This window comes from Aythya ferina (genome assembly GCF_964211825.1).
Source record: "Aythya ferina genome assembly, chromosome: 2".
NCBI classification, from domain to species: Eukaryota; Metazoa; Chordata; class Aves; order Anseriformes; family Anatidae; genus Aythya; species Aythya ferina.
Window position 1 is genome coordinate 44,545,552 of NC_140297.1, and position 24,938 is coordinate 44,570,489.

General features: G+C 44.8%; 2 protein-coding genes across 3 annotated transcripts; both read right to left on the reverse strand.

Annotated features, from left to right (window-relative positions):
• Positions 1-506: 506 nt before the first annotated feature.
• On the reverse strand, positions 507-3,529 carry RPL14 (ribosomal protein L14). 2 transcript variants are annotated; one of them, XM_084511697.1, is made up of 6 exons: positions 3,361-3,529; positions 3,055-3,156; positions 2,411-2,505; positions 1,644-1,743; positions 1,219-1,272; positions 507-692 (listed from the first exon to the last, which is right to left on the reverse strand). In XM_084511697.1, exons 1-6 carry the CDS (start codon positions 3,361-3,363, stop codon positions 606-608), a joined length of 441 nt encoding a protein of 146 aa, XP_084367823.1. In that variant the 5' UTR covers positions 3,364-3,529; the 3' UTR covers positions 507-605. The 2 variants fall into 2 exon arrangements, with proteins under 2 accessions (XP_084367823.1, XP_084367824.1); XM_084511698.1 differs by lacking the exon at positions 1,219-1,272 and having other exon boundaries at positions 507-713; positions 1,623-1,743; positions 3,361-3,528.
• A 4,327-nt stretch (positions 3,530-7,856) lies between these two features.
• Positions 7,857-23,858, reverse strand: ENTPD3 (ectonucleoside triphosphate diphosphohydrolase 3). Its single transcript, XM_084511699.1, has 11 exons — positions 23,579-23,858; positions 23,428-23,480; positions 21,056-21,176; positions 17,987-18,104; positions 15,127-15,277; positions 14,225-14,384; positions 12,469-12,699; positions 11,790-12,062; positions 11,589-11,699; positions 10,252-10,389; positions 7,857-8,233 (listed from the first exon to the last, which is right to left on the reverse strand). The coding sequence occupies exons 3-11, from the start codon at positions 21,173-21,175 to the stop codon at positions 8,000-8,002; spliced, it is 1,536 nt and encodes a 511-aa protein (XP_084367825.1). The 5' UTR covers position 21,176; positions 23,428-23,480; positions 23,579-23,858; the 3' UTR covers positions 7,857-7,999.
• Positions 23,859-24,938: the final 1,080 nt, after the last annotated feature.

Consider the following 24,938-nt stretch of genomic DNA (forward strand, 5'->3'; position numbering starts at 1 on the left):
GTCACCAATTTTTGTCTTGTTAATATACCTCTCATTATTACGACTGTACTTACAGTACAACTTGTATGCTTTTAGACTTCTGGGGTATGGAAGTATCCCAGGAAACTGCTTATACAAAGTTTTTGGTTGTGGGATGTGTTTTTTTAAGTAGTTAAGAACAGCGATTTGTTAGTCTCTCAAGCACTGACGTACCTGCATTCTAACCAGAAGATGCATTTCCAATTGGCCTGAAATTACACAGAAAAATTGGTTTAATTGATCATTTCTCACACCAAGGACTGTGCTCGAAATTTTGTTTATCCAATAGCAGATTACTTTAAAAATGTCTAAGGACCTAAACTATTTTGAATACCAAAGTATGCAAATATTTCAAACAGTATTGAGCACAGAGTACTGAGCACAGTCTGTATGGTCAACATGACGTGACACAAACATTCCTGTGTGCTTCAGAGAAACCCTTGAGCCCAACCCTTGGGACATTAATAAACGAGACAGACAATTCTTGGTCAGGAGCAAAATGAACTTATGTTTACAATTTAGATCCATTTGTCATTTCTGAAGAATCAGAACATGGACACAAAGTAAAACATAACTAGAAGCTCATTTTATTTCTGTTTCTTCTCTGTCTTCTTGACTTTTTTAGAAGTCTTCATCTGGAGCTTCCTGATTTCATGCTTAATGATCCTGTTTCTCTGCAAGAACAAACAAAAATACTATTAATCAAAATGAAGACTCTTAACAGTTCAAAAGTATTATTCCTTGATTTCAATTCTGATCTTTCATGTTCTGCCCTTTTTGATGATCATCCTTTGCTAACCTGATTATATTTTAGTTACGTTAAAAGATTTAACGTGTGTTACATCCTAAGTGTCAAATCCTACCTAAAACTGTTCTACAAAGTGGCCAACATCACTGGCTGGCAACTTGGACATCCCGATATCCCATGAGTGAGGAGTTTGTTACAGAATGAAATATTATCAGTGCCAATCAAGAATATTCTATTTCATCTCCTTCCTCAGCTATAACCAGGAACACCAATGCACAGATCATATCAACTCAGCTTTGATCAGTGACTGAACTGGTGGCCCAAGAGGCATCGGAATTCAAGGCACTCACATGCTTTGTGCCAACCAACTATAAAAGCAAGGCTACTAACATCTGTGTATGACTATAAAGCGAAGCCTACAAGCAGAAACCCTGTAAGGAAACCACACTCACCATTTTCTTTGCTTTCATAACCTTGTAACGATCGAAGTCGGTCATTTTGGCTTTCTGTTTAGAAAAAAAAAAAAAAAAAAAAAAATGAGGCTCTGATACACACATGCCTAAGTTATAAAACTCAGAATTTCAAAACATTCCACAAGTAACTCTGAGCATCTGCAAACAAGGTCTAGCTACACACCTACCAGGAGTTCACTACAGGCCTTCACTGGGAAGCAAGGATGTGAAACTACAAGTTGTGATCACTGAACAAAACATACCTTTACAATAAAACTACAAGAAATTAAAACTGATAGAGATTTTAATCTACACCTTTTTTTTTTTTTTAATCTAAGCAACAAAAAATACATAATTTACCAGCACCTAATTTTCATGAGTAGAAGCAGTACAAAGTACATTACACATCCAATCAAATTCCGTACCTTTTCCCTGGCTTCAATCTTCTTTGCCCATCTTGTTGCTGCCCATTTTTCATTTATATTTTCCTTCTCCCAGGCACGTCGCACACACTTCTGACGAGCACTGCATTACAACAGTCACAGAGTTATATTCACAGTCTTTCCAAAAAAAGAATCTCTAAAGCTAGCCCATCAAATTACACCCAAGATCATCCCTCTACATTCCTTCAGATGCCTAGTTTAAGCCAATGCCACATAACTCTCTGTGGCCTGATTAATATTTTATGTAACTGCTTTGCTAGAACTAAGCATATAAGTGATTTCAAGAGGCATATTAACGCTCCTAGCAACACTCCTGAATCACAGAGGCAACATTTTTTGTTTCTAAATTACAAATTTAAATAGTACCTACACTGGAGAGAAGAGGGCAGATTCAGCCTCCTACAATTCCAGTGTAGCTCTGCGGGGAGGTAACTTATTTAATGTCTGAAGGCAACCTGTGTAACAGCAAAAGCAAAGCTGCCCAGTATTACTGTAACTGCTTCCCCAAAATCCTTGCAGCCCACACCTACCTGCAAGTTGCCTAGGCCAGTCTGCTGTTTCCTTCTCTCCAGTTATTAGCCAGCAGTGAAAATCAAAACTTAAACGTACTCAACTGTCCTAACGCAGTCTGCCCAATTTTAGCTGCATACACACTAATGCATTGATTTAACAACGTACAAGTGCTCTTCATCAGATCACATAATTCAGGAGTGAAGTGAGAGCTTGTTGCCTACAAAACGAACACTCACCTGTGCGGGAACTTGATCACAAAGTCAGTCAGCTGCATGCACTTGAAGGGCATGGCCTGCCTCCTGACACCGCTGCAGGGGCCATCGACCAGGGCCTGGAAAGGAGGAGAAAATGTTTGGTTTTAATCTCATAATTCGTATTTTTTTTTTAAGCTTTTCCAGGATCAAGCATTTATTTTCAGCACACGTAAGTGCCACTTAGGAAGAACTTATTTACAGAAAGGGTTGTTGGGCATTGGAATGGGCTGCCCAGGGAAGTGGTGGAGTCACCATCCCTGGAGGTCTTTAGGAGGCGTTTAGATGCAGAGCTCAGTGATGTGGGTTAGTGGAGGGCTGGTTAGTGTCAGGTCAGAGGTTGAGCTCAGTGATCTCGGAGGTCTCCTCCAGCCTGGGTGCTTTTGTGCATTTTTCAGCTTTATGCCCATCAGCCACGTGTTCTGAGGCCCCACACGGGGCGGCGCTCACCCTGGCAGCCCCAACACGTGCTCCTTCCCCTCTCACCCACACTAAACACTCCCAAACCTCATTTTTTTCACCATTTGCTCATTTTTCTCACCCCTCTCCCCAGGACCACTCTCCGACCACCCCACCACCCCCAGCGCAGGGGCAGCGTGCCGGGACCCCCCCCCCCCCACTCCACTCACCCTATTCTGGTCGATGACATCCACGATGGCCACCAGCTTGCCGGCGTGCGGCCCGAAGGCGACGAAAGCGACGCGCCCGATCTCCACAAAGCGCTTGAACACCTGAGGGACGGAGGAGAAAGAAGGGGGGGGGGGGGGGGGGGCAGCCGTTAGTCACCGTTTAACGACACCCCTCGACCCCCACACCCCCCTAACGGCCGCCCCATCCCTCACAGCCCCCTCACGGTCCCCTCACGGCCCCCACAGGAGCGGTTGAGGCGCGGGGAAGCCCCGAAGCCGCCGGGCCCCGGCGCCGCCCGCCCGTACCATGATGGCGGCCGGCGGCAGAAAGGAAAGGGCTGGCTCGGCGCCACCGGATGGGCCCTCACGGCGGAGGGGGCACTGCGCATGCGCGCAGCCCGCATCATCACTCTGTAGGCGGGGGGGGCGTGGCTAAGGTGGCGCCGGCGCGCCGGCGCGAGGCGGCGCGGGAAATGGAGGCTGTGCTACTGTCTTGGGATATAGGGCAAGGGGGAGTTTGGGGGTAGGGCCCCCTGAGGGGTGGCACCGATGGCAGAGTGATGCTGCAGGGACGCAGCACAGCCAGGGGACGTGCTCGTGCTGTGCCAGAGGCTGATCTGGTTGGGTTTGAGCTCCGGAGGAGATAGCAGAGATACCAAGATAGAGTGCAATTGAACGTGCCCCCCAAGACCCCTAGATGAAGTGACCCTGCTCTTCGGAAGGCAGAGCGCTTTAACAAGGGCATAGATTAAAAAAAAAAATAATAAATTATGTATGTTTTCGTATCGTAGTGCAGAGCTGAGCCCGAATTTGGAAGAATGGCTCCGTGGCGGTACGCACTGCCCTACCCTAGGCACCATAGAGAAATGCAGAATGAACTTGTAGGTAGGAGAGCGTGTTCAGGACAACCTCCTAGGGTAAAAGCAGCTTTATGCTTCAGTTTAGTGTCACCTGGTGGCCAGGAGGATGCATTCGTTCTCTTCTTGGACCTTGGCACCCCCAGAGACAAGCGTTGGGCTGCTCTTACTGTATCTCTCCACACCTCTTGCCACGTTTCCTAGAGAGTGAAGATGCAAGGGCACGCTCGGCGATCCTGCAGAACGGGTCTTCCCCAGCCTGACACTGTTGAAGTGGCGCTGCCGATGTCATGATCGAGTTGGAGAGGTGTCCTGAGGTGTGACCAGCCCAAGAGCATCCCACAGATTTTGGCCAAAAACGTTTGCTGTAAGGAAATTTTTCAGAGCAGCAAAGCCTAAGCACAACGTACGGCAGATCGCAGATGGCAAGTCGGTCTGACCTGCATTCCACGAGGTCTGCTGTCAACAGTGGAAATAAATATCCCAATTGGGCTGTAGGAAGTGTGAGCTGTCTAAAGGTGCAGTGTTTATTGCATGTATGATGTTGTTTGTACAGTAAAATAGAGCAGGTAAAAAAAAAAAAAAGCACTTAATTGATGTATTTATTATGCAAGCGCCTGGGGAACTGATCATAAAAACATTAAAGAGCACTTAACTCCATCAGGGATGTTTGAAAGTCCCATCTAGAATACCATTACAACAAGAATTCACTGCGTGCTTTATGATAGTGATACATTACTGCCTGTATTAATCCCGTTATTTTTGCTCTGGGTCGAGGCAGTAGGTAATGGCTTTTGGATTCTTCTCTTCTGTAGCGATCCGGAAAAATCCTTCTCCTCATTCGGTGCAACAAACCTGCTGGGATTTAGTAATTGGAAGGAAGGGGGGTTACCTAAAATCTTGCTCTTTTTAATGATCTCTGCTGGTTTTGCGGCAGAGAGACTCAAATGCCAGTGGTGATTGCACAGATGATTTGTTGAGTACGTGAGGGCTGCATCTGCTCTGCATAACTCCAACCTGCACGGGTGCGCTCCTGCACCTGTTCGGATCACAAACACATAGAAGAGGCATCACAGAAAACACCAAAGTTGGGCTGTGCCCGGACACCAAGCAATGGAAACAATTCAAGAGCAAAAATGCAGCAGAGTCAAAAATCACAAAGTCAGATTTTGTGTTTCTTATTGCACATAAGAAAAACATAAAGTACAGGCAAGCACAATTTGTGATATTTTTGTCTTCATTTCCATTCAACTGAACATAAATTGTTTCTGAAATAATTGAATAATAAAGAATAAGAACTCCCTAAATTGGGGTATAATTGACTATTACACTCAGTGATTTTCTTTTTCTGTTCTCTTGACGGCTTTTCTCCTCCATCAATGCTGAATTATGCCATGCACTACCAGTTACTGCTTTCTTTTGCCACGTTTGCGTGTTGCTTTAGGAGAAGTTTATCACTTTTTCCCCCTTCAGAAATGTCCGTGGGTATTTCCTCTCTCAGCTGTTTCTTCTGGTGGATTAATTTTTTGGGGCTTGCTTAAAGTTCTGCTTCACATTACACATTCCCGTCCCTATTCCCAACACCTGAGGATTCTTTTTGTAATCAATTTGTGTCTTCATCTACTGCCTGTGCTAATTAGGAAGTGCCTCTGAAGCAAGCTCTGAAAATTGCTATTGTCAGAGTCTTCCCGTCACTCTAATAACTTGTCTAGCTGGATGTGAAAGTACCGGGACTGACAAAAGGTGGGAAAAGAGTCCAGTTGGCTTAGCTTTTCACCATTTAATTTTATTAATCTTTGTAAGCAAGCAGTAAAGAGTACAAAAGATACACGAGCTGGAGTTTGTACATGCTTGTAAACGCTGTTCACTTCGCTGGCCCCCCACGGGACCTGTTCATTTCCAGGTGACCGGGTGTTACACCCGCTGATCGGGGCGGATTTAGGTAGGGCGACCAGCCCCACTGCTCCACCTCTCCTCCAGACGTAGCCACCACAGCCAAGGAGAGCCAAGCTGGCTGTGTCTGAGCAATTTTTTTTTCGCTGTGACACTGAATGGTGATCGTGGTGCTGGCTGAGAAGAAGCTGCAAGCTACAGTGGTGCTGAAGGTCAACCTTGTCAGCTTTCCCAGCTAAAACCGGTAGGAGACACAAGGCTGAGTTCTCAATCAGGTGGCTGTCACACTGATAGAGTAAAGGCATATACGAAGGCTGAATTCTGAGCGTCTCACAACCAAATCAATACAGGGAATAGTTGAAGTCAGGATAGAAAACACCCAACATGCCACTGGAATTCATAATTCAATGTTAATTTGAATTTTGAGCGTACGCATCAGCACATAAGATCTCTTACATGCAAAATATCTGCGTGGAAGCTGCAACACGTAAGGACTCGTGGGCCAGTTACCAATAGATGCTGAGTGCAGCAACCTCCCTTTTAGTTTACACTTCTTCACGCTGAAAATTTCAGTGCAAGAAAGGGGTAGCCGTACCTTCAGAGAAGCAGAGATGCAAGGGTAAATACACGAAGAGGAGAGCAATCCTGGAGAGGCTGGAAAAGGAGGGATGTATCAAAACGTTTGGCAGCGGCTGTCTGTAGGATAGTTGGGGGAATATGGTGGGTGAACGCAGCTCCGTGTAGGTAGTGAACCTGGGCAAAAGGAGGTTGTAGAAGGACAGAAGAGAAGTGGAGGTGCTTTTTCTCTTCTTGCAGGTCCTGAACAGCACAACAATCTCTTCATTGCCAAAATGAAACTCGAAAGCCCTTCAGAAATGTCCCCCTCACAGCTCCACAGATGACGTCAAGGCAGTGTTAAGAGGAATGAATAAAAACAGAATAAAAACACTGTGCCAGTGGAAGAGATGGCAGATGACACAGGAGTCTTTTCGGAGGCTTTGTTCAGAAGCCAGCTGAGGAAAGCCAAAGCTACAAAAGTCAGAGAGAGGAAAGAGGCACTGCCCGTGAAGGACCAGGAGGCAAAATTGTGGTGGAAACACTGTGGAGGGGCTGATGAAGGCACTACAGCTGAGGGCAGCAGCTGGGACTGCAGCTACACGTTCCTGAACCCGCTACACAAAGGGAGCTCTGCTGGCCTACAGCTTGGCTCCCAATCCTCTTGGCCAGGAATGAAGGGCTTAAATTTTGGCATACTCATGCTAATGCTTCAGAAGATCCAAGGCAGACAAAATGATACGTACGTGACAAGCTGGTACAGACTGCAACTGAGAGCACAGGCCACGGGAAATACAAGCCGGCAGGAGGAACTACAAGAAATGTTTCTGTTGAGGATATTAGAGAAAAAAAGACACTAAAAACACTCCAGGTTTCTGGAGGTAACTGCGATGCATTTAAATTAGGTTTCATTACTGAAGCCTGAAAAGATTTTGTTCCACCTTCAAAGCAAACCTTAAGTGCAGTCACAGAGGCATTCTGAGGTCTCAGTCGTACCAAAACTATAGCTCAGCTTTAACATGGGCTTGGCAGATGTTGGCAATTTACTACACCTTCATGTGGCAGGGCTCAATCGGTTTGGAATAGCAATAAAAACAATTCTGTCCCAGCTGTGCTGTTCCCCTCGGTCTGTGTGATTACCCAGCCTTTGTTCCAGTTTCAGAAGTTGGATTGTTTGGGGGATTTGTGTCAGCACTACACGAGAACAGCCACTACGTTCTCTTCTCCCACAGTTTTCACTGACTCACTCTTCAGTTTTATCTTAAACAACTGCCATCATTGATCCAGTACATCCCCATCTGATTTTACCTGTTAGCACGGAGTTAATGGGCAAAAATTCAGACAGACCTGACAAGAAGAGGCTATTTAAACCTCAACAAGCAAAGTGGCGTAGCTGCCCTTGCTTTATCTGCCTCGCACTGGACAAACTAGTTTTACAGAAACAACTGCCAAAACATTTCAAAAGCACTCCAGTTCGCCATATCACAGGTTCCTGAGTGCCTTTTGTCTCCTTTATTTACGCTTCTGGTCTTTTCAGGGCTTGTTGCCTGTCTTAACCTCTCCCTGTGTTCTTCAACAACAAAGTCCTACAGAACTTCACGGCATGGAAGATTCTTCTTTCAGCCTGTAGTTGAGTTCACTCATTCTGGAGTAAACACGTATTCCACACGACTGATGTCCTTCCGATTACGTGACACGATACACACGTAAACAAGGAAGAGAAGACACAACAGGGCCGTAGCTGTGAGGAGGATGAGGAGCCCAGCAAACAAAGGAGGTTTCAGAGGTAGCTGGATCATCTTGCTTTCTGCTGGAATCATGTTTGTGAGGCTCAGCATGTAACCGAGTGACCAGGTTATGCTGCTGTTACCAACCTGAAATGCAGATAAAAGAGTCCCAGTCCCGTTAAATGTTCAAAGAGAGGTTCCAAAAGCTGAGCGGCTCCTGCTGGCAACTGTCTTTTAAGTTATCAGAGAAAAAAATAATAGTGGGGTGTATGGAGAAATATAGAACCATTTTAGATTAGCATTTTCTGGAACTGAAAAAAAAAAAAGTAATGATCACTGGGCTAAAGACATGAGACACAGGTATGAGATGGACTGGTGCAAGGATGTGTGATACGTCAGCAGGCAGCCAATTATGGGATGTTCTGTGCATGAAACACGTCAGCACTATTGTGTTAATTCCTAGAATTAGCAGCCATCTCAGCCAAATCCTAGGATGTTATTTAATTCAAACAAATAAAAATAATAAATAATTATTAAAAAGAAAAGAGTCCAACTGACATGGACAAAGAGGAGGCCTGGGTAAAGTTAATGTCTTGAATGAACTGTTTCAACCAGTCAGCTATTGGTTGTAGGAAGGAGACCATATGGGCCTATAACATTAGCTCATTTCTGTAGTGATGTGTACCCCAATACCTTTTGTTTAACTGATATTGAGAAAGCTACAGCAACAGGAACTAAAATATGACTGAGAAAAGCAGTGAGATGGACTGAGGTAATTCCTCATTGCTAGGAGAGGGGAAAAAGCTCTCATTATGGGGTTCAGGACTTCTGCAAATCATCTAGTTCTAGATTTGGCCCAGAGCTTAGCATTGGTTAAGATTCTTTCATTGATTTGTGGTCACTAACTAAAAGCAAATATGCTTTTAGCAAAGACCAAAAAGCTCTCCACGCTTCTCAATATATTCTCTTAGAGGCAAATACTTTACCATCTCAGGGATATCTTAATCTTACTATTTTCAGTTCTTTGAGGGGCAGCTCTGATTAAGAGGATGCAGTCTTGCCTCTTGGAGATTCATGATTTCCCCTGTGCAAATTGTAGTTAACGGAAGCGTTCATTTCAGATAAGCCCTTTGGGTTTTCCTTTTGCTCAGTATTTTTACAGTCTTGGCAAAATACAGCAAAATACTGCCGTGTTTGGCTGCTCCCACTTGCTGGGGGCAACAAAAGATATGTACAAAAGATTACAAACCCACCCTTCTCCAGGTCCAGATTAAGATCCCAAAGTAAGCTTCGCTGATTTCCTGGCAGAAGGGCTAAACGTTGAACACCCCTCTAGAGGACCAAATAAGTCTAGATAATCCTATTTAATTCTTCGGTACGCCAATAATCGAGTGTGACTGTTCAGAAAGCACTGCTTGTGATTTCTCGGCAACAGCTTGTCAGCATAGCCTGCATTTAAGAGCCTCCCACGTGAAGATCCACAACCATTCATTTGTCGTTTTCACATGCCAGTGCTGAGGCATCTCCAGACTGTACAGAGATCAAGAGGCAGCCTGGGAGAGGGTTTTACCAGAATGCTCTGTACAGCAGCAGAGGGGAAAGGATGGAGTCCCAGAGCACTGCAGGGACCACGCTTCCTGATGTAGCAGCCAGATTTACCCAGTGGCCACACTTTCTGATTTGGAAGGAAGGATTTCTCAGAGGTAGCTTTAGAATGGATGTATACTACTTCACCCCAAATACTTCATTTTTTTTGTTGTTTTTTTTAGGAGGAAAATTGGAGGTCAGGGAAGAAAGAAACGTGGGAGTTCCCCTGTTCAGTTCGGCAGGGATAGCTCACTGACCTTGACTGGAGAGGTGTTTCAGGCCTTGAGGGAGCCAGTACTTTAACAAACTGGGGCAAGGTTGAAAACAGTATTATTCGACCCATTCTTAAAGCTTTTTAAAAGAATCTAGCCAGCTTCACCAAGTAACGTTGCAACCTCTGAAATCACGCTGAAATTGGTACTGAGGCTTGAGAAGTGGCTTTGTTTTATGCCAAACATTTGACGACTGTTTATAAAGGCTATTTACAACCATTATATTTTTGTAGCTGCTGCATCTTCGGTCTTCTTCTAAACATTTTTAGATTAAAGTAACCATAAGAGGACATGATTATTACTCACCTCCTTTTGAAAATGTATCTGTGCCCAATTTCCTTCATCAAAGTTGTAGCCATGTACGAGCAAGTAGTAAATGAAATTGGCTGAAAAACAGTAGGATCTAGCATATGTTTCTTCAAATTTAGGAAGCATGAATTGGAGCTGAAAGCAAAAGGCGTTTGTTTAAACACGTAAATTGTGAAACATAAATACTTTGGGGTTTTTATAAATAAGAATACTTTGGATTCTAACTCAAATTTATTTGCATTGTTCAGAAACAGCAAGTAAAACCGTGGGCAACTAGACATAAAGATTTAGTGTGCAAAGACCCTGACAGTGACATAGCTTATGTGGTGGAAAAATAAAATAGAATAAAATAAACATAAACTGCAGATAAAAGATTGAGGATGTTATGGTTCCTAAATTTTCCATGTCATCTTTACAGCGTGGTTAAAACTGTGGTAGTAAACTGCAGCCACAAATCTCTTAAAGAGGATCACAGATGGAGTGCACCTTGCATGTGGCAGCCAGCTATCACGCTGTGATGATGGCAAATTACAGCAGGAAATGCCAGCAACAAAATGAATGCAAACAAGGAGCCTGTTTGGTGATCTGAGGCACTTTCCTTCAATTTTAAAACAGGTCCATCAATTTACTCTAGGTTTAAAAAAAAAAAAAAAAAAAGAAAAAGGCTATGTCTTTTCCTCATATGAACTCTGCAGGGATGATAATGAGAAATCAATTTGCCTTCCACCAGAACAAGTTCTTCACGGGCAGCATTAGCTCCCGTTTAGCTCGAGTTCCACCTACAGTGCATCAGCTCTGTGGTTCTGTGTGCTTGCTGATAACACAGGACACAATTGTTAGCTGCTAAGTGCTTCGAATATATAGCAATAACACTGATAATGTGTGCGATTGAAATGTGTTGCTAACGAATGTCTAGCTAAGTTTTGTTTTAAGGTTTAAGCTGGCCTGTTCTATCAGCCTTCAAAATGCTTCTATCACAGCAATCTCCAATTCCCCAAAAGGCATAAATTTACACCCAAGTGTGAATTCAGCTGCAGCACCCCTTGCTTCCTCAGAGACATCTCAGATGTATAAAGCTCAGAGATCACAACAGGAAAAAGCATGCAATGCTTGGCCATGCTTCGCTACAGCCCAGAAACTCGGCTTAGAGTTGTGGTGAGTGGAATTTTCAAACCTCTTCCAAGCTTTAAGCACGCCAGAAATACCACATGGTTTGAAACACAGTGGGAAAACAAATGTTAACATTGCTATAGATCGGAAAAGTTTTGAATACTTTCCAGTCTATTTTATCTCTCTATTTCACAGATACAAAAAAAATAAAGAAAACTACGTACCTGGGTCCAGTTCTGTGAACAGAAAAACCACATACTTGTATTGAAGTCAGCTAGAGAAAAATGATCGGATAAATTCAAAGCATTAATTGTATAGTAGAATCCTGAGAAAGCCTATGGAAAAGGAGTAGATGAAAAGGCCTGTTACTTTCAGAACTACAGAAATCAAAAGCTCAAAAAAGAAATGCTTGTTTGCAAACCTACCACAAAATTCCCTTTAACTTTTGGCTGATGGACTCTATCAAATGGACAATCTTCTCGGTTCCTGCAAGCAGTGAAGTTGAACAATAACGAAACCATCTCCTGGCACAGACCTGGGTCTCCAGTTCCACGGAAGCTCACAGACTGGTTTGGGTAATAATTTGCTGGTCTCAGGGACTGCGTGCAGAGGCTGCCACAAAAGTACTTCACCGTTAATGCAGTGTTGTAATTCCGAGGGTAACACGGATTTTCCACGCTGGAGCTGGTGCTTGATTTCTGAAGGAAAACAATAAAGGCAACTCAGAAGCAAGAAAGACCTATTGGAACAATAGCTACAGGCATCTTTTAACCCATGTTGTGTAAATGTGTGTAAATTTTAACCCATGTTGCTGAACATCGTAATTCATAGAAATTCCTTTCCCCCAAAAAATCATTGACAAGATCAGCAAAACAACTACAGGACTTGTTGGGTCTTTTTGTTAAATGACACAAAACTCAAACCAGCTTTTAACAAATTCAAATATCTTTGAAGCCTAAGTGCATTTGTCCACAAGTAAGCACCACAGAGCTTTTACTGGGGTCTCTGAACTTCACCAAGGGGAAGAGAACACGAGCCTCAGAACCTTCTCAGACAATTAGCAAACAGCTGCAAGAGCATCACAGCAATGGGTCTCAAACAGACCTGGAGCAACAATGCTAAAAGCCTTTTCTCTGCTTCATCCCTCCCGTAGCACTGGAAGCTGTGAGTGTAGACATTGTAGTTGTAACCATACAACTTCACTTGCAAGGTGCTATTGAAGTTCTCCTGAGAGACCTCCGGGATAAATGAAATTTGGGTGGAAGCTCCTCCAAGGTCCAGGGCACCCGTGGTCTCCTTTCTGTATGGATGGACCCATGTCCTCCAAAGGTTTCTCTACATGTAAAAAGAAAAGAAAAGCTAATTAGAAATATCATCTGCTTGTTCTTCCTTTGAGCTTTTCTATTTCTCACTTTATTTTAGATTCCCCTCACCCTTTGTCCTTCGCCCCTTCTGAAAAATCCTAGCTCTGTGTTTTTTTAGATGTGAGGGATGTACTTTCACAGAGTAAAAGGAGGTTGAAAGATGGAAAAAGAAGACAGCACAATAATCAAAGCACTAGCCAGATCAATATCTGTACTAGAATGCAGGAAATTGAAGTCTCTGGGTACCCGTGAGATCTTGAACAAACCTGGATGGAAGCAGCATGAAGATTTGCTTGTTTCAAGGCAAGAGGAATTATTAAAGGAATAAAACACTAAAAGATCACACAGGAAAAGAGAATGAAAATAGGGTGAAAAAAAAACAGTAGTCAAACAAAATCTCCATCAAAGTCAAAAGGAACGAGAACCCCTAATCTGCATTTCCTTCACTGAAGCTGCAGTGGCAATAAATCTCATCCATTCACAGCTGGTGCTTCTCCCTGCTACCCAAAACATTCCCCAAATTCTTTATTCGATCCACACAGCCACAGAGCAGAATATATTTCTGCATCATTATCTACCTCCTTATTTACGGTAGTATTATTTACCGAGGGTAATATGTATGCCGAAGAAGGGAAAACAAACTTTATGGACTAGCAAACATGCTCATGAGAAAAACCTACAGTGAAAGATTCCCTTTAACAGCCCCCAGCCTAATTCCACTCTTAGCACCATTCTTGTCACGATTAAAATTCAGGTGGTGGAAGACTGGCACCGCCCTGATGTTGACGAAGCCATCATTATTGCATGAAATGAGGAAAGCTGTGCCAGAACACATGATTCTAATGTAATTTTTCTTAATTTTGTGGGAACCAACAGCACGTTGATCGTGAGCTATCACCTGGATCACCAGCATCCAACTCCTGCTTATTAATTGCCAGGACTGAACAGGAACCGTTCTGCCCAGACAGTGAGCAACACTCAGGGGTCTGCTTGAAATTTATGACAGCCTAGCAAGACTATCTGGAAGAAGCACAATAATGCTAAGAGCAGCACACGACTGCCATAAATACAGACAGGACAAGCAGTTGCTGGTCATCTTGGGACTGTTTTTACTGGGAATGAAAAAAATCCCAGAGAAAACGCTGTCTGCCATGGAGCACCTGCCTGACAGTCATCACCTGGCACATTTTAACATACCAATGCACTTAAGGGCAAGGCAACTCCTCTTCTGTGTGAGGCATCTTGAAGTCATTTGTGGAAGAGCCCTGCTTTGTGGGTCAACAATTTTACCTTTATCACATCCCTGTCACATCGTATCCTTTACGTTTGCTTTGTTCAGTTACTGCCAGGACAAGATGTTACAGTGTGAAATTAGTTACAGCTCATGTTTCAACAGGCATTTCCCTCTCTCTATATACATGAAACTACAAATGAAGCTTTCCCTTTGTAACAGAGACAGCAGTGAAAAGAAAAGCATGCATTTTTTTTCCACACACCTCCAAGAAATTGCCCATTAAATAGTTGGCTGTTATCCATCCGTACACCCCTTCCTCTGTTCCAGTTATGATTTGCGCGCCCCTAAATTCAAAAGGTTGGGCTCTGAAGTAGTGCTGAACGCTCGCAAGGACTTCGTTGGCTGCTGTTTCGTTTTGCAACCTAAGCGAGTCACAAAACACGAGACACTGAGCATCTGCAAAGGCAATTCCACGTTTATTCCTCACGAACTAGAAATTCAAGAAGACCCTAACAAAAAATGGACATTGTTTTAGCCCAAAGGGGAAGCTTACTGTAGGGAACAGCCAGGTACCCAGCCTCACTGCAGCTGGCAACTCGCCCACTGAGTACCAACTTCACTCTTTATCATAGGAGCTCATGGGTATTTTGTTTCTTACACACACTTTTTAGTGAACTGAGCTGGAACAGCCCTAAATTTTTCCTCCCACTCTGTTCAGTCACAGACCAAACATGTAAAACACAGTTTGTGCCATGGCTAAAACCACAGAGAGACCCCAAAAGCCCCATTATACCGCACTCACACTAAGAAAGCTCTGCGGTGTGTAGCTTTAATCTGCTTTTGCTGCCCTCAGACAGGCACAAACATCATCTGCTTACACAACGCTGGATTTTAAGGTAGCTTTGGAAGAGAGAATTAAACGCTTGCCTTCTCCAGAGTAAAGCAAGCATTTCTTTTCAATATGGCACAGCAGAGCCCTCCCCTTTTGTACAGCCCTCCATTCCCTATAAAGAAAATTAATTGATTTCAATTGGCTGGGCTCCATTTCCTTTTCCAAAGAGCAATTTCCAGTGGACAGAAACGTGTCCAAGACATTTTTCTCCTTCTTTCTGCACAGCCTGCTCCGCTAGGACGCATATAGGGGAGTTCAGGTTTGCACGATACCTCAGCAGTCTCATGCCAGCTGTAGCCCCCAGATAAACAGAAGTGGTTTTATGCAGATGAACGGGGATTCGCTCCTTGACTTTACTCAGACAGTCATCAAGGGGTTTGGCAAGGGCTCCTGGGTTATTCTCATAGCTGGATATACCAGGGCCTAAAAGAGAACAAGTAGATTGATTGCATTCTGCTCTGCCAACTCCAAATTAGCCTAATTATGCAAACAGTCGTGATGAGAAAGAGGCTCCACCTTTCCTCCTGTAGTTGTAAACAAGGACAGGGTGGCGGAAAGCTAGGGCTGCTTCAGGAATAAACAGGGTCGTGACTGGCTCAGCTGGGGGAGACAGAGAAGACATTTGAAACTGCTTGCATTTTATATATAAATGGTATATAAAATATGTAAGTACAACCATCTAATGCCATAATGGCAATAGTGCTGCATTCCTGAGGAAAATAGGTTTACTTTTGGCAGATGTTGTAGAAACTAAGATGTCTAATGAACGTAAAATCCCCCTGATCTGCCAAACTAGAGAAAATCCCTCCTTCCACAACCTAAGGCGAAGATTTCCCAACCTGTTTTGCCGCAGTTGTTGTGGGAACCACGGCACCTCTACAGCTCATTGCTCTCAGCTGACAATAAAACAAAGAGGCTTCTGCAGGGAACTGCTGGTGAAGTTCCCAGATGCACACAAAAGGCTCTTGGGCTCCCGGAGGTACAAGTCCAGGTTGGTGCTTGGTATTCCACAGCCCTCCCAGCTTCCAAGGCCTTACAATATCCGGAGTGAGTCAGCGCAAAGCGTCCCTGCTTCAACACCTGACATCAAAGGCTTTCCTCCATTGCTCAACGCCCCGAGGACCAGCAGGACCTCAACTTGTTCAGGCTTAACTCGGGTGTGAATCACAACATTCCTCACCAAATTTCCCCAGCTCGGGAAGCGGCGCACGGGGAAACCCAGGCATTCCCACGGAGCCACTGCCCCACACGGAGAACAACCCTGCCAGATCCCCATCCACTTCTCTCGCCACAGCCACCTCTCCCAGCAGCCCGACCCCAAGCTAAGCAGAGGGCAGCTCTCCGAGTTAAATGAGGAACCTTTTCTCTTCAGCCACATACGCCCCTGCATTGGTAAAGAAGAAAATAAAGGAAAAAATACAAAAGGAGACTCTACAGCCTCCACTTTCCACCACTTCTCCTTCCAGAGTATGAATTTACACACAGACATCACCACGTCTTCATTAGATATTCCAGCCCTGCTTTGGAATAAGGCTTTCTAAAAGTTTTAAATCTAGCACAGGCAGGCCTCAAGCTGGAAAAATAGCTGTCAGAGGAAAACTCGGCAGCAGCTGCTGTCATCTAACAGCCCCCAAACTCCCTCTTGGTGGCAGCAGCCTGGGTCTCTTGGTTTAGGAACAGGCAGAGCAGGACACGGGGCTGTGACCATTTCTTCTGGGCAGGCACCTGCTTTGCTGATGCTTAGGGCCTGACCAGGACAGGCTAACTGCAAGATAATGAAAGGGTTTTCATTTAGGGCTGGCTCGAACAGACAAGGCAGAAGTACTTAACAAGGGCAGAAACTAACAAGGGCAGTTCACAGCAACTTGGACTCCTCTGTTTTGCAATGTTTTGTTTTCCCCCCCAAGGTAAAAACAAAACCTAAAGCAATTAAAGCCAATTCACAAAGAACTGCTCTGTCAGTTTTAGAGGAGAACAGTAACTCAGATTCTCTGTGCGTCTTTCTCACACCACTATCCCTCCAGGCAACACCTCAGCAGGCAGGCTGCCACTCCTGCAGCCTGTGAGGACACACCACCAGGCACGTGACAGCACATTTCTTCTCTGCACATTACTTTTGTTTTCCTTTCCTTGCTCTAAAATTGCAGAGAACGGCCACAGGTGCTTAATGCTGATGATAGAAATGTTGGCAGTGTTACGAAACCATTTGCTCCTGCACATCCCCCAGCTACTTATGGACCCCCAGGGCTGCAGGTTGAACATCCATCTCCAAACACACACCAGGATGCAGGATTTTACATGATTATGATTGAGAGAGAAGGAAAAAAATGTCCTCAAGTGCCACAGTTATTAGCAGAGATCAACAATACTTGCACTGAGACTTTATGGGGCCAGCTGAGATGCCCAGCAGGATCATGGGGCAGATTCTCCTGGAAACTACACTAAGGCACATGGAAAATAAAGAGGTGATTGCTGACAGCCAACCTGGCTTCCCTAAGGGCAGATTGTGCCTGAGCCATCTGGTGACCAAGAGTTTCGGAAGTTATGATGAAGGAATCCACAACAAACTGCACCGCACAACTCCAGGTCTTCCTGAGTCAAAGGCCCACCTACACAGGGATATCTGACACAGCTACGACATCCTGTCAGAAGCAGTTCTGCAATGGAGCTATTTTACTTGATAATTTCATTAGACGCTTCCTAGCTTTCTAGTCTCTGTAGCTCCAGGACAAGCTCTTCCTGTTCAGCTTCTGCGTGCCTTGCACAACCCCCCCTCAGCTGCCTCTTTCAAAGTAATCGCTGAATAACGCCAGATAAACTGCACCAGCCCTGCTTCTCTAGGAAACCTGACTCAATCAGCAAAGGTTTCTTTGAACACCACTAACACCGCTGGAAAATAAAAGCTAATTTGTCAAACTTCAATAGCAGAGCACCCTACTGGAAATTAAAGCACCCTACTGTCTCAAGAGGACAAGAGAGAGATACAGATACAGTCTGAAGTGCTTGCTCCCCAGCACTGAAAAGGAAACACAGTGAAAAAACAAAACAAAACAAAACAAAAAGCAGTAAAAGCTGTCAGCCAACCTTTTCTTGGAGGCTAGAAAGAAACAAGGAACTGCAGTCCGAGCATACCTTTCACGTTGCACTTGAAGGTTTGGCTCACTACTCCCGTGTTGTTTTCTTTTTCTGCTGGCCATTCATAGACATAGACCGTAGTCCGTGAGGATCCAGCATCGAGAACTATTCCGTACTGGGGAGAAAAAATAACAGCTTAGGAGACAAGCAACAAGAGGCAAACAGTGACTCCATAAGGGCCTGTGTACAGCCGTACTTTTCTTCATCAAACCCTTTAGGAAGTGCAAGCACACTCTTGTAAATATTTACAGGAGTAAATATTTACCTGGCTAGTGTCGGGTGTTTAGGCAGAAATCCATCAGAGAAGCAAAACAAAGGGTGTAATGCAAAGAGCATGATACATGTCCTCCATCACAAATGCACTGGGAATGGAGAGTGCTCATCTCCTTTCCGCATCGGGTCCAAAACCCACACAGACACATTTATAGCACCGTGTTAAGACCCAATTTTGCAGCAAATTGCTTTCCCATTATCCCAACTACACTCGCTGGACAACGAAGGGCTTGGTGCCTAAGCACCGGCTTTAGATTCAAGGGTGCCCCAGGGATCCATAAAGTCATGAGCAGAGAGGTAAAAATGCGGAATAGCCCACGGGAAGATTGATGAAACAAGCCTGGTTCTTTTCTAATTCCGCCATAAACCTTTCCCTTTGAGCAGCTTAGGCAGCCCACCTGAGAGTCTAGCTCTGAAAACAGCCTGTGCCAGAGTGCGAGACAACAAGGGAGGGAAAGAGAATTGATATCATGCCACTTTTATTTATGAAATAAATGAAAAATATTACTGTGACCTGCCCAAAGTAGGCTCTCTCTCCCCGTGGGCTCTCTGTAGGATTAAAGTACAGGCTTCTCCATCTCACTCCACTGCCCACCAGATCACTCTTACCCTCTTCCCCTCCTTCTGTGGCAGCAGAAAATTGGCAACCAGGCAGGCAAACAGCATGAAGGAAAGCTGGTGAGGCTGCACCTGCAATGTTGTGTCCAGTTCTGGTACAAGAGAGCCCTGGACCTACTGGGGAGAGTCCAGTGTGGGGCTACCAAGTGATGAAAGGACCCAGGCACCTCTCCTCTGAGGGAGCTGGGACTGTTCGGGCTGGAGAAAAGGCAGCTCAGGGGGGATCTCATCAATGTTGATAAATACCTAAAAGGATTTTGCAAAGAAGATGGAGCCAGGCTCTTTTTGGTGGTGCCCAGTGCCAGGACAAGAGGCAGTGGGCATGAACTGAACACAGAAGGTTCCCTCTGAACACCAGGCACCACTTCTGTGCTGTGTGGGTGATGGGGCACTAGCAGAGGCTGCCCAGTCTCCCTCCTTGGATCTCCAAAATCTGCCTGGACGTGCCCTGGGCAACCTGCACCACGTGGCCTTGCTTGAGCAGTGAGCTGGGCCAGGCAGCCTCCGGAGGTCCCATCCCACCCCAGCCTTCTGGGATTTTGTGGAAGTAAATTGCAAATTTGTTTATCCCCCTTGGGATTCCCGAAAGTAAGCTCAGCTGTCCCTCTCTTCCAAAATCATCTGACTGGTAGGAAGTGCACATTAACAGGGCTCATTTCTTAGTCAGCATTTTTTCTTTTTTTTTAAAAAAAAAGACAGAAGGAGCCGAACAATACTGCAAAATGAGAGCCTCCATCTGGCTGCAGAGCAGTATCAGCAGCTGCAGCAGCAGCAGCCCGATCCATTTCATCACACTGCCTCCCCGGAGAGCCTCAGATCTGACCGAGGAAGGTCGCTGCTCCAGGTGGCAGACCGTTCAGCCTCTGCACCTCATTAGTTCCCGGCTTCCCACCGTAAACCTGCAAACTCACGGCCCTCACAGAGTCACCTCTAATATCAGCCTGTCTCCCAGAGGGCTGCTGGATAATGAAAATCTCGCTCGTATTTACCCAGCTGGTATTTAACTCGATCAACCACAGGGCGAAAGGTTCCTCGGCCACTATCAATCCGCTAGGCCGTCAGGTTCTGTTCGAGCAAAGACACCTGAGGCGTATTCCCCCTCCTCAACAGACAGATGAGCGCTCTGCACACACATAACGCACTAATGGTAAATTTACTCAAGGGCTATTAATTAAATCCAGCCTCAGTCAGCCCCGAGTGCCAACCAGAAGCTTTTAACTTGGCTATTTTTAGTGCTAACTATCACGCCCAAGGAGAGCTGGAAAATAATATTTTTACCTCAGCTAACCCTGAGGCTTTTTGACCCATTTCCATCCTCCTGCTTCAGGATTCCCCTGCATTTCCCATCCTGCTTCCCGAAAGTAACAAAATTACAACACGAAGAGCAGTACAATTTCCTGAACCAATGCAAAATGCCCTGTGTGAGCACTTCTGTACGGCCTCACAGGCATTTTACACTGTTCCCACTCAACCAACCTGGCTGTGGCCAAAACACGTCAGGGATATTCACTTGAACAGCTCCAGAAGGCCACTTTCTACAGCTTTGCCTTCAGTTTTCTCTCATTGAAGAATCTGCAGCACAAGGCAAAGCCTGAACCTACTTCCCAGATTCTTTGTGTTTGTCTTTTTCAGCTTGCTCTGCCCCTCCTCATGAAGCTACTTTGCTTCTGTCAACAGCCAGCAAGTCCCAACGTGTGGTAAATCAGAAAATGCACACTTACAGCCTGAATGCTTTTATGAGCCTCAGGAGTGGTTTGCAATGATTTCAGCACAACCTTCCTCTCAAGCTGCGCTTGAGAGCAGAATTTCAACTCCAGGATATACTTCAAATAACTTCAAAATTATTTTAAAACTACTTCCAATCTCAGACAAAAAAAAAAATAAAAAGCAGCGGCATTTTTTTGTGTTTGGCCTTTCAGTCCTGGAGAAGCCTTTGTGCGATAGGCATCACAGACACTGAACCGAGGAACGCTTTTCCTGCTTTGCAAGTGACTTACTCTGTCATCTTGGCCAATTCTCTTTTTATCTCAGCCTCGGTTTTCCCATGACAAAGATGTGATGAATCATTAATTTGTGGCTGTAAAGTCACTCGCATTAAAATGCCATTTAGAAAGGAACATTATTAAATATCAATTCAAAACATTGTTCTCTCTCCTTACCTATTTTAAGGCTTACCTTAAGCCCCGGGGAGAGGATCTTTTGCTGATTTATCTGAATCACTGCAATAGCAATGACAAGAATTATGCTTAGGAGAAGGAACACCTGGGCAACAACGCTTGGAGTTCTGGTGAGCATCCTGTAACAACAAAAGGGGAAACGCTTAAGGAACGTGAAAGGATTCAGTGATTGTGTTTAAGAGATGGGGCCCAGTCAAGACTCCTCAAAAAATCTCATTGCATCAAATAAATTGTGCTACATGAAAATGTAAATTGTGCTACATGAAAATTCTTCCCAAGAACTGCTTGGTGTTTTGCTATCACTAACTTGCCATTGTCTGGGTGTGCGTACGGTTGTACCCGTGGTGCCAGATTTCATCCTTAGCTGCCAGTCTGCTCGTCTCCCACCGTGCCGACATGTAGATGCAGGCTCCCCACCTGCTATTGCCTCAGGAGACGAGGGCAACGGGCAGGCTGGGGCTAGAGCACCCTCACCCATCCCACGTGTGCTTGTGACAGAGACACAGCCACGTAGACACGATGCTGGCAGCTGCTCAATGAAGATGAATGCAGGTTCCTGCCAGAGATGCAAGGTCATGGTCTGTACTAGATACAGGCTGTTTTAGCAAGAAACTAGGAAGGTTTCAGGAACATCGAAGCAGGCATCTTTATTCTAACTGCCAATGCAATCATGAAGTAGGTTTGTGTGTATGTCTGTACACGTATTAATGCAGAGCCTGGTACTATCTTTCTGTACTACTCAAAAAGTAAAAATATACAGTTTAACTCAAAAATCTTGCCATGAAAAGCACTGAATCTACATAAATCTAAAGTGTAGTTATACTAGACCAATGTAAACGTGACACGAAGCATGCACACTGAAGGTAAGGGTGCTTATAACCTCTAGAAATGTTTTCCAGAATTCAAATGCGTTTGAGGTTTCCTGTTATTCCTACTCATCCTTTATTTTTGCATGTCCCTAGCCTGACAGCTTTTCACTTCAAAAGGCCTTCAAGTCTGAAAACCCTATATTAAAAATTTTTACGCTCCACAGGGTTGAGGAGGAAAGAAGTGGTAGGTGATAAGCATTGAAGTTTCAGAGGAACACAAAAAGAAGAACTTTCCTGTCTTTCTCATTTCCAGAAACTAGTTACTTTGGCATATAAATATCAGGTTAGTCCTGGCATCCCGTTAGTCCCACTGTACCTGCAGCATATCGTCTGTCCCCTTAGCTCCAACCAGAGCCAGAGGACCGAGGAAGAAGGGCAGAATAAAGTGCTTCTTCACACAGCTTCCATATTCTAAGCCCTGTGAGTTCTTCAGCCTGTGTTATCCATAATTGAAAGGTGACTGAAAGAGAAGTTACCTACTTGCAACCTAATTTATACCATTCACTCCTGGATCAAAGCACTGACAGTGCTGGAAAAGAAAAGTTATTATCAAGGGGGAAAAAAACAACTCAGGGCAAAGAAGTCTTTGAAAAACTAAAGCACTACTAAAGAGAGAAGCAATTATAATTATTATACTATTAACACTCAAGAACACCCGTGATGACTGCTGAGATGTTTTCTGCTATATCCTTTTTATCACGTGCTTTCCTTGTATTGGGATTCATCTTCGTTAGACACATTTTCTCATTTCAAAAACCTTTTCTGATAGGGAGCATATTGGGTAAAGGAGCTTCTCTTAAGACATTCCTCCTACAATCTTGTCCCATTAGTAGGACAAGACAAATAGGACAACTTCATCAGAGAATAACATGTATTTTCCCATTTCAGCAGTAGGCTTTGTGTCAGAAGGAGGACTCCATGCCCTCCTGAAGTCACCCCGCAGGTAACACCTTACCATCTGAACTGCCCACGTCGGTGGAAGATTTCACATAACTGGGTCAGAAGTGCAGGGCTGCACCCAACTTCAGCTAGCCTCACCCAGGTCTCACACATCCTAGGCAACACAGTAATTTTTATTGCATTCACTGAAATCTACAGAGGTATCAAAGAGGGGTTGAAGAGAGGTGTAAGGCAAGTAGCTCGCTGGAGCTAACATCCCGTGCTTGCTAACAAAAAGCCAAATAAGATTTCAATTAAGTATCAAAAAGCAGTTGAAACCCATTATTAAAACATTCTCCTGAAGCAAGACAGAAACACAGCCGTGTATTTTTCACAGCCAGTTGAGTATCGTGGACCACACAGATATACTGGAAGATCATTTTCTACGCCCCAGTTCAAGCAAAAGGAATGCAAAGGTAAGCTGATTAAATTTCATGCCACCAACATTTTGAGTTTAACCAGGTTAAATATACATCTGTACGAATGCCAGTGCATATTATATGTTGAGATCCCTTCCTCCGAGTTACCTGAAACATCAAACCCGCTTATTTTAGGTACTGACCTGTTTGTTCATAGGGCGGATGGGCAAGCAGCGTACCTTCCTTCACACAGTAACTGGAGATACGCAGACATTAGCGTTTATTTAGAAGTGGTCTGCAGGTGAACGCTTTTCAAGCGATGCAAAAAAAAACAAAACCACAGCATTTTCAAACCTGCGAGAGAAGCTTTCGCAGACCTGCCTTCGGAGCAGGAGGAGGAGGAGAAAAGAAGTGAAACAAGCACACGGAGCCTAAAGGGAGAGGCCAAACCCGCTGAGCTTTCCCTCTGCTCACCGCCCCGGGTGAGAAGGCTTAGAGCACCGCTTGTGGTTTCCGACAAAGCCCCAAATTTCCCCCTTTGCACGGGAAAAGCCGAGGGAAGGAGCCGAAGGGGAGAGCCCACGGGGGGAACCCGCCCGCCCGCCATCTCCCTCCCCTCAGCGGGGCGGCCGCTGGGCGGGAAACCGCCCCTCCGCCCGGCCCTCGCAGGGAAAGATAAATAAATAAAATTAAATTTCCCTTTCCCCTCCAGCTGCTGCCCTCTTTCCGGAAACAGATCTGGCTTTGACTACTTTAAGGAGCTGCGTGTCCCTAAATGTTCTTGGGTTCTGCCCCAGAGCAAAGGCAGGAGGAGTGTGCTGCCTAGAGGTGACGCTGTGGGTATAGCCCCCCTCCTCTGTAGGAAACAAGTGTTTCCTCAGCAGAATTTTTCTAAGTCCTCACAAACCGGCAGCCCTACAGTTTCAAGGCTTCCTTTCCATTCAGGTTCAAACATTTTAGCCCCCCTGTGTTTGTAGTTTTGCTGGATTCCTCACCAAACCTAGACTGAGCAGCGGGGTTAGCACAGACACAGATGCATGTGTAAAAGCAGTGTCACAAAGATGAGGCTCCCATCACTTGTCCGACCTGTGTGATCAGCTCCAGACAGGGATCACACAACAGCCTAGAGGATGGGTTTGCCAGAGACACGAGCTCTGGAATCACACTGAGATACCTTAAGCACTTCGTCATCATTTGCCTATTCCGCTCGGATTCAGATTCACATAATGTAAATAAAATAAAATAAAAATACACTCAGTTGCTTTCTTTCCTTGTATTGATCTTGATGAATTACACTATCTCTGATTTATGAATAAAGAAAGGAGAACAAGCAACCAGCTGCAGCCTAGTGACTCACCTATAAGGTTCCTTACATAGCCTACCCATTTCAGGACCTCTGCTCTACTGTGCTTTACGATTAGGAGCAGAGGTCATTTCTTTTGATCACAACATGTTATTAAAGTTGGATTAATGGTGATCTTCATGAATCAGTTTGGCTATTTCTGGTTAAAGACAAAGCCTCCCATCCATCCTGATTCCCTGGCTGCTACATGTACTTCCTTGCTTCTATGCCATTTCCCTTCCCAAGGCATCTTTTTCTTCTTCCATCCAAGTACATTTGTTTTAATTCATTTAGTCCAACAGACTGTATTAGTCTGCTCTGCTGGGAGAGAATCTGTCTCAAATGTCCCTTTTAAATGTCAGAGAAGCTGGA

What these genes read in the sequence shown, in the direction of transcription:
- RPL14 (XM_084511697.1), bottom strand. An exon ending in GTGATCAAGTTCCCGCACAG is followed by an intron (nt 1,744 to 2,410) that starts GTGAGTGTTCGT and finishes GTTGTAATGCAG; the next exon opens with TGCTCGTCAGAAGTGTGTGC. An exon ending in TTATGAAAGCAAAGAAAATG is followed by an intron (nt 693 to 1,218) that starts GTGAGTGTGGTT and finishes TTGTTCTTGCAG; the next exon opens with AGAAACAGGATCATTAAGCA.
- ENTPD3 (XM_084511699.1), bottom strand. Translation starts at nt 21,175, where the DNA reads ATGCTCACCAGAACTCCAAGCGTTGTTGCCCAGGTGTTCCTTCTCCTA. An exon ending in AAGTTAAAGGGAATTTTGTG is followed by an intron (nt 11,700 to 11,789) that starts GTAGGTTTGCAA and finishes CCTTTTCCATAG; the next exon opens with GCTTTCTCAGGATTCTACTA. An exon ending in GTTCACAGAACTGGACCCAG is followed by an intron (nt 10,390 to 11,588) that starts GTACGTAGTTTT and finishes TTTTGCTTTCAG; the next exon opens with CTCCAATTCATGCTTCCTAA.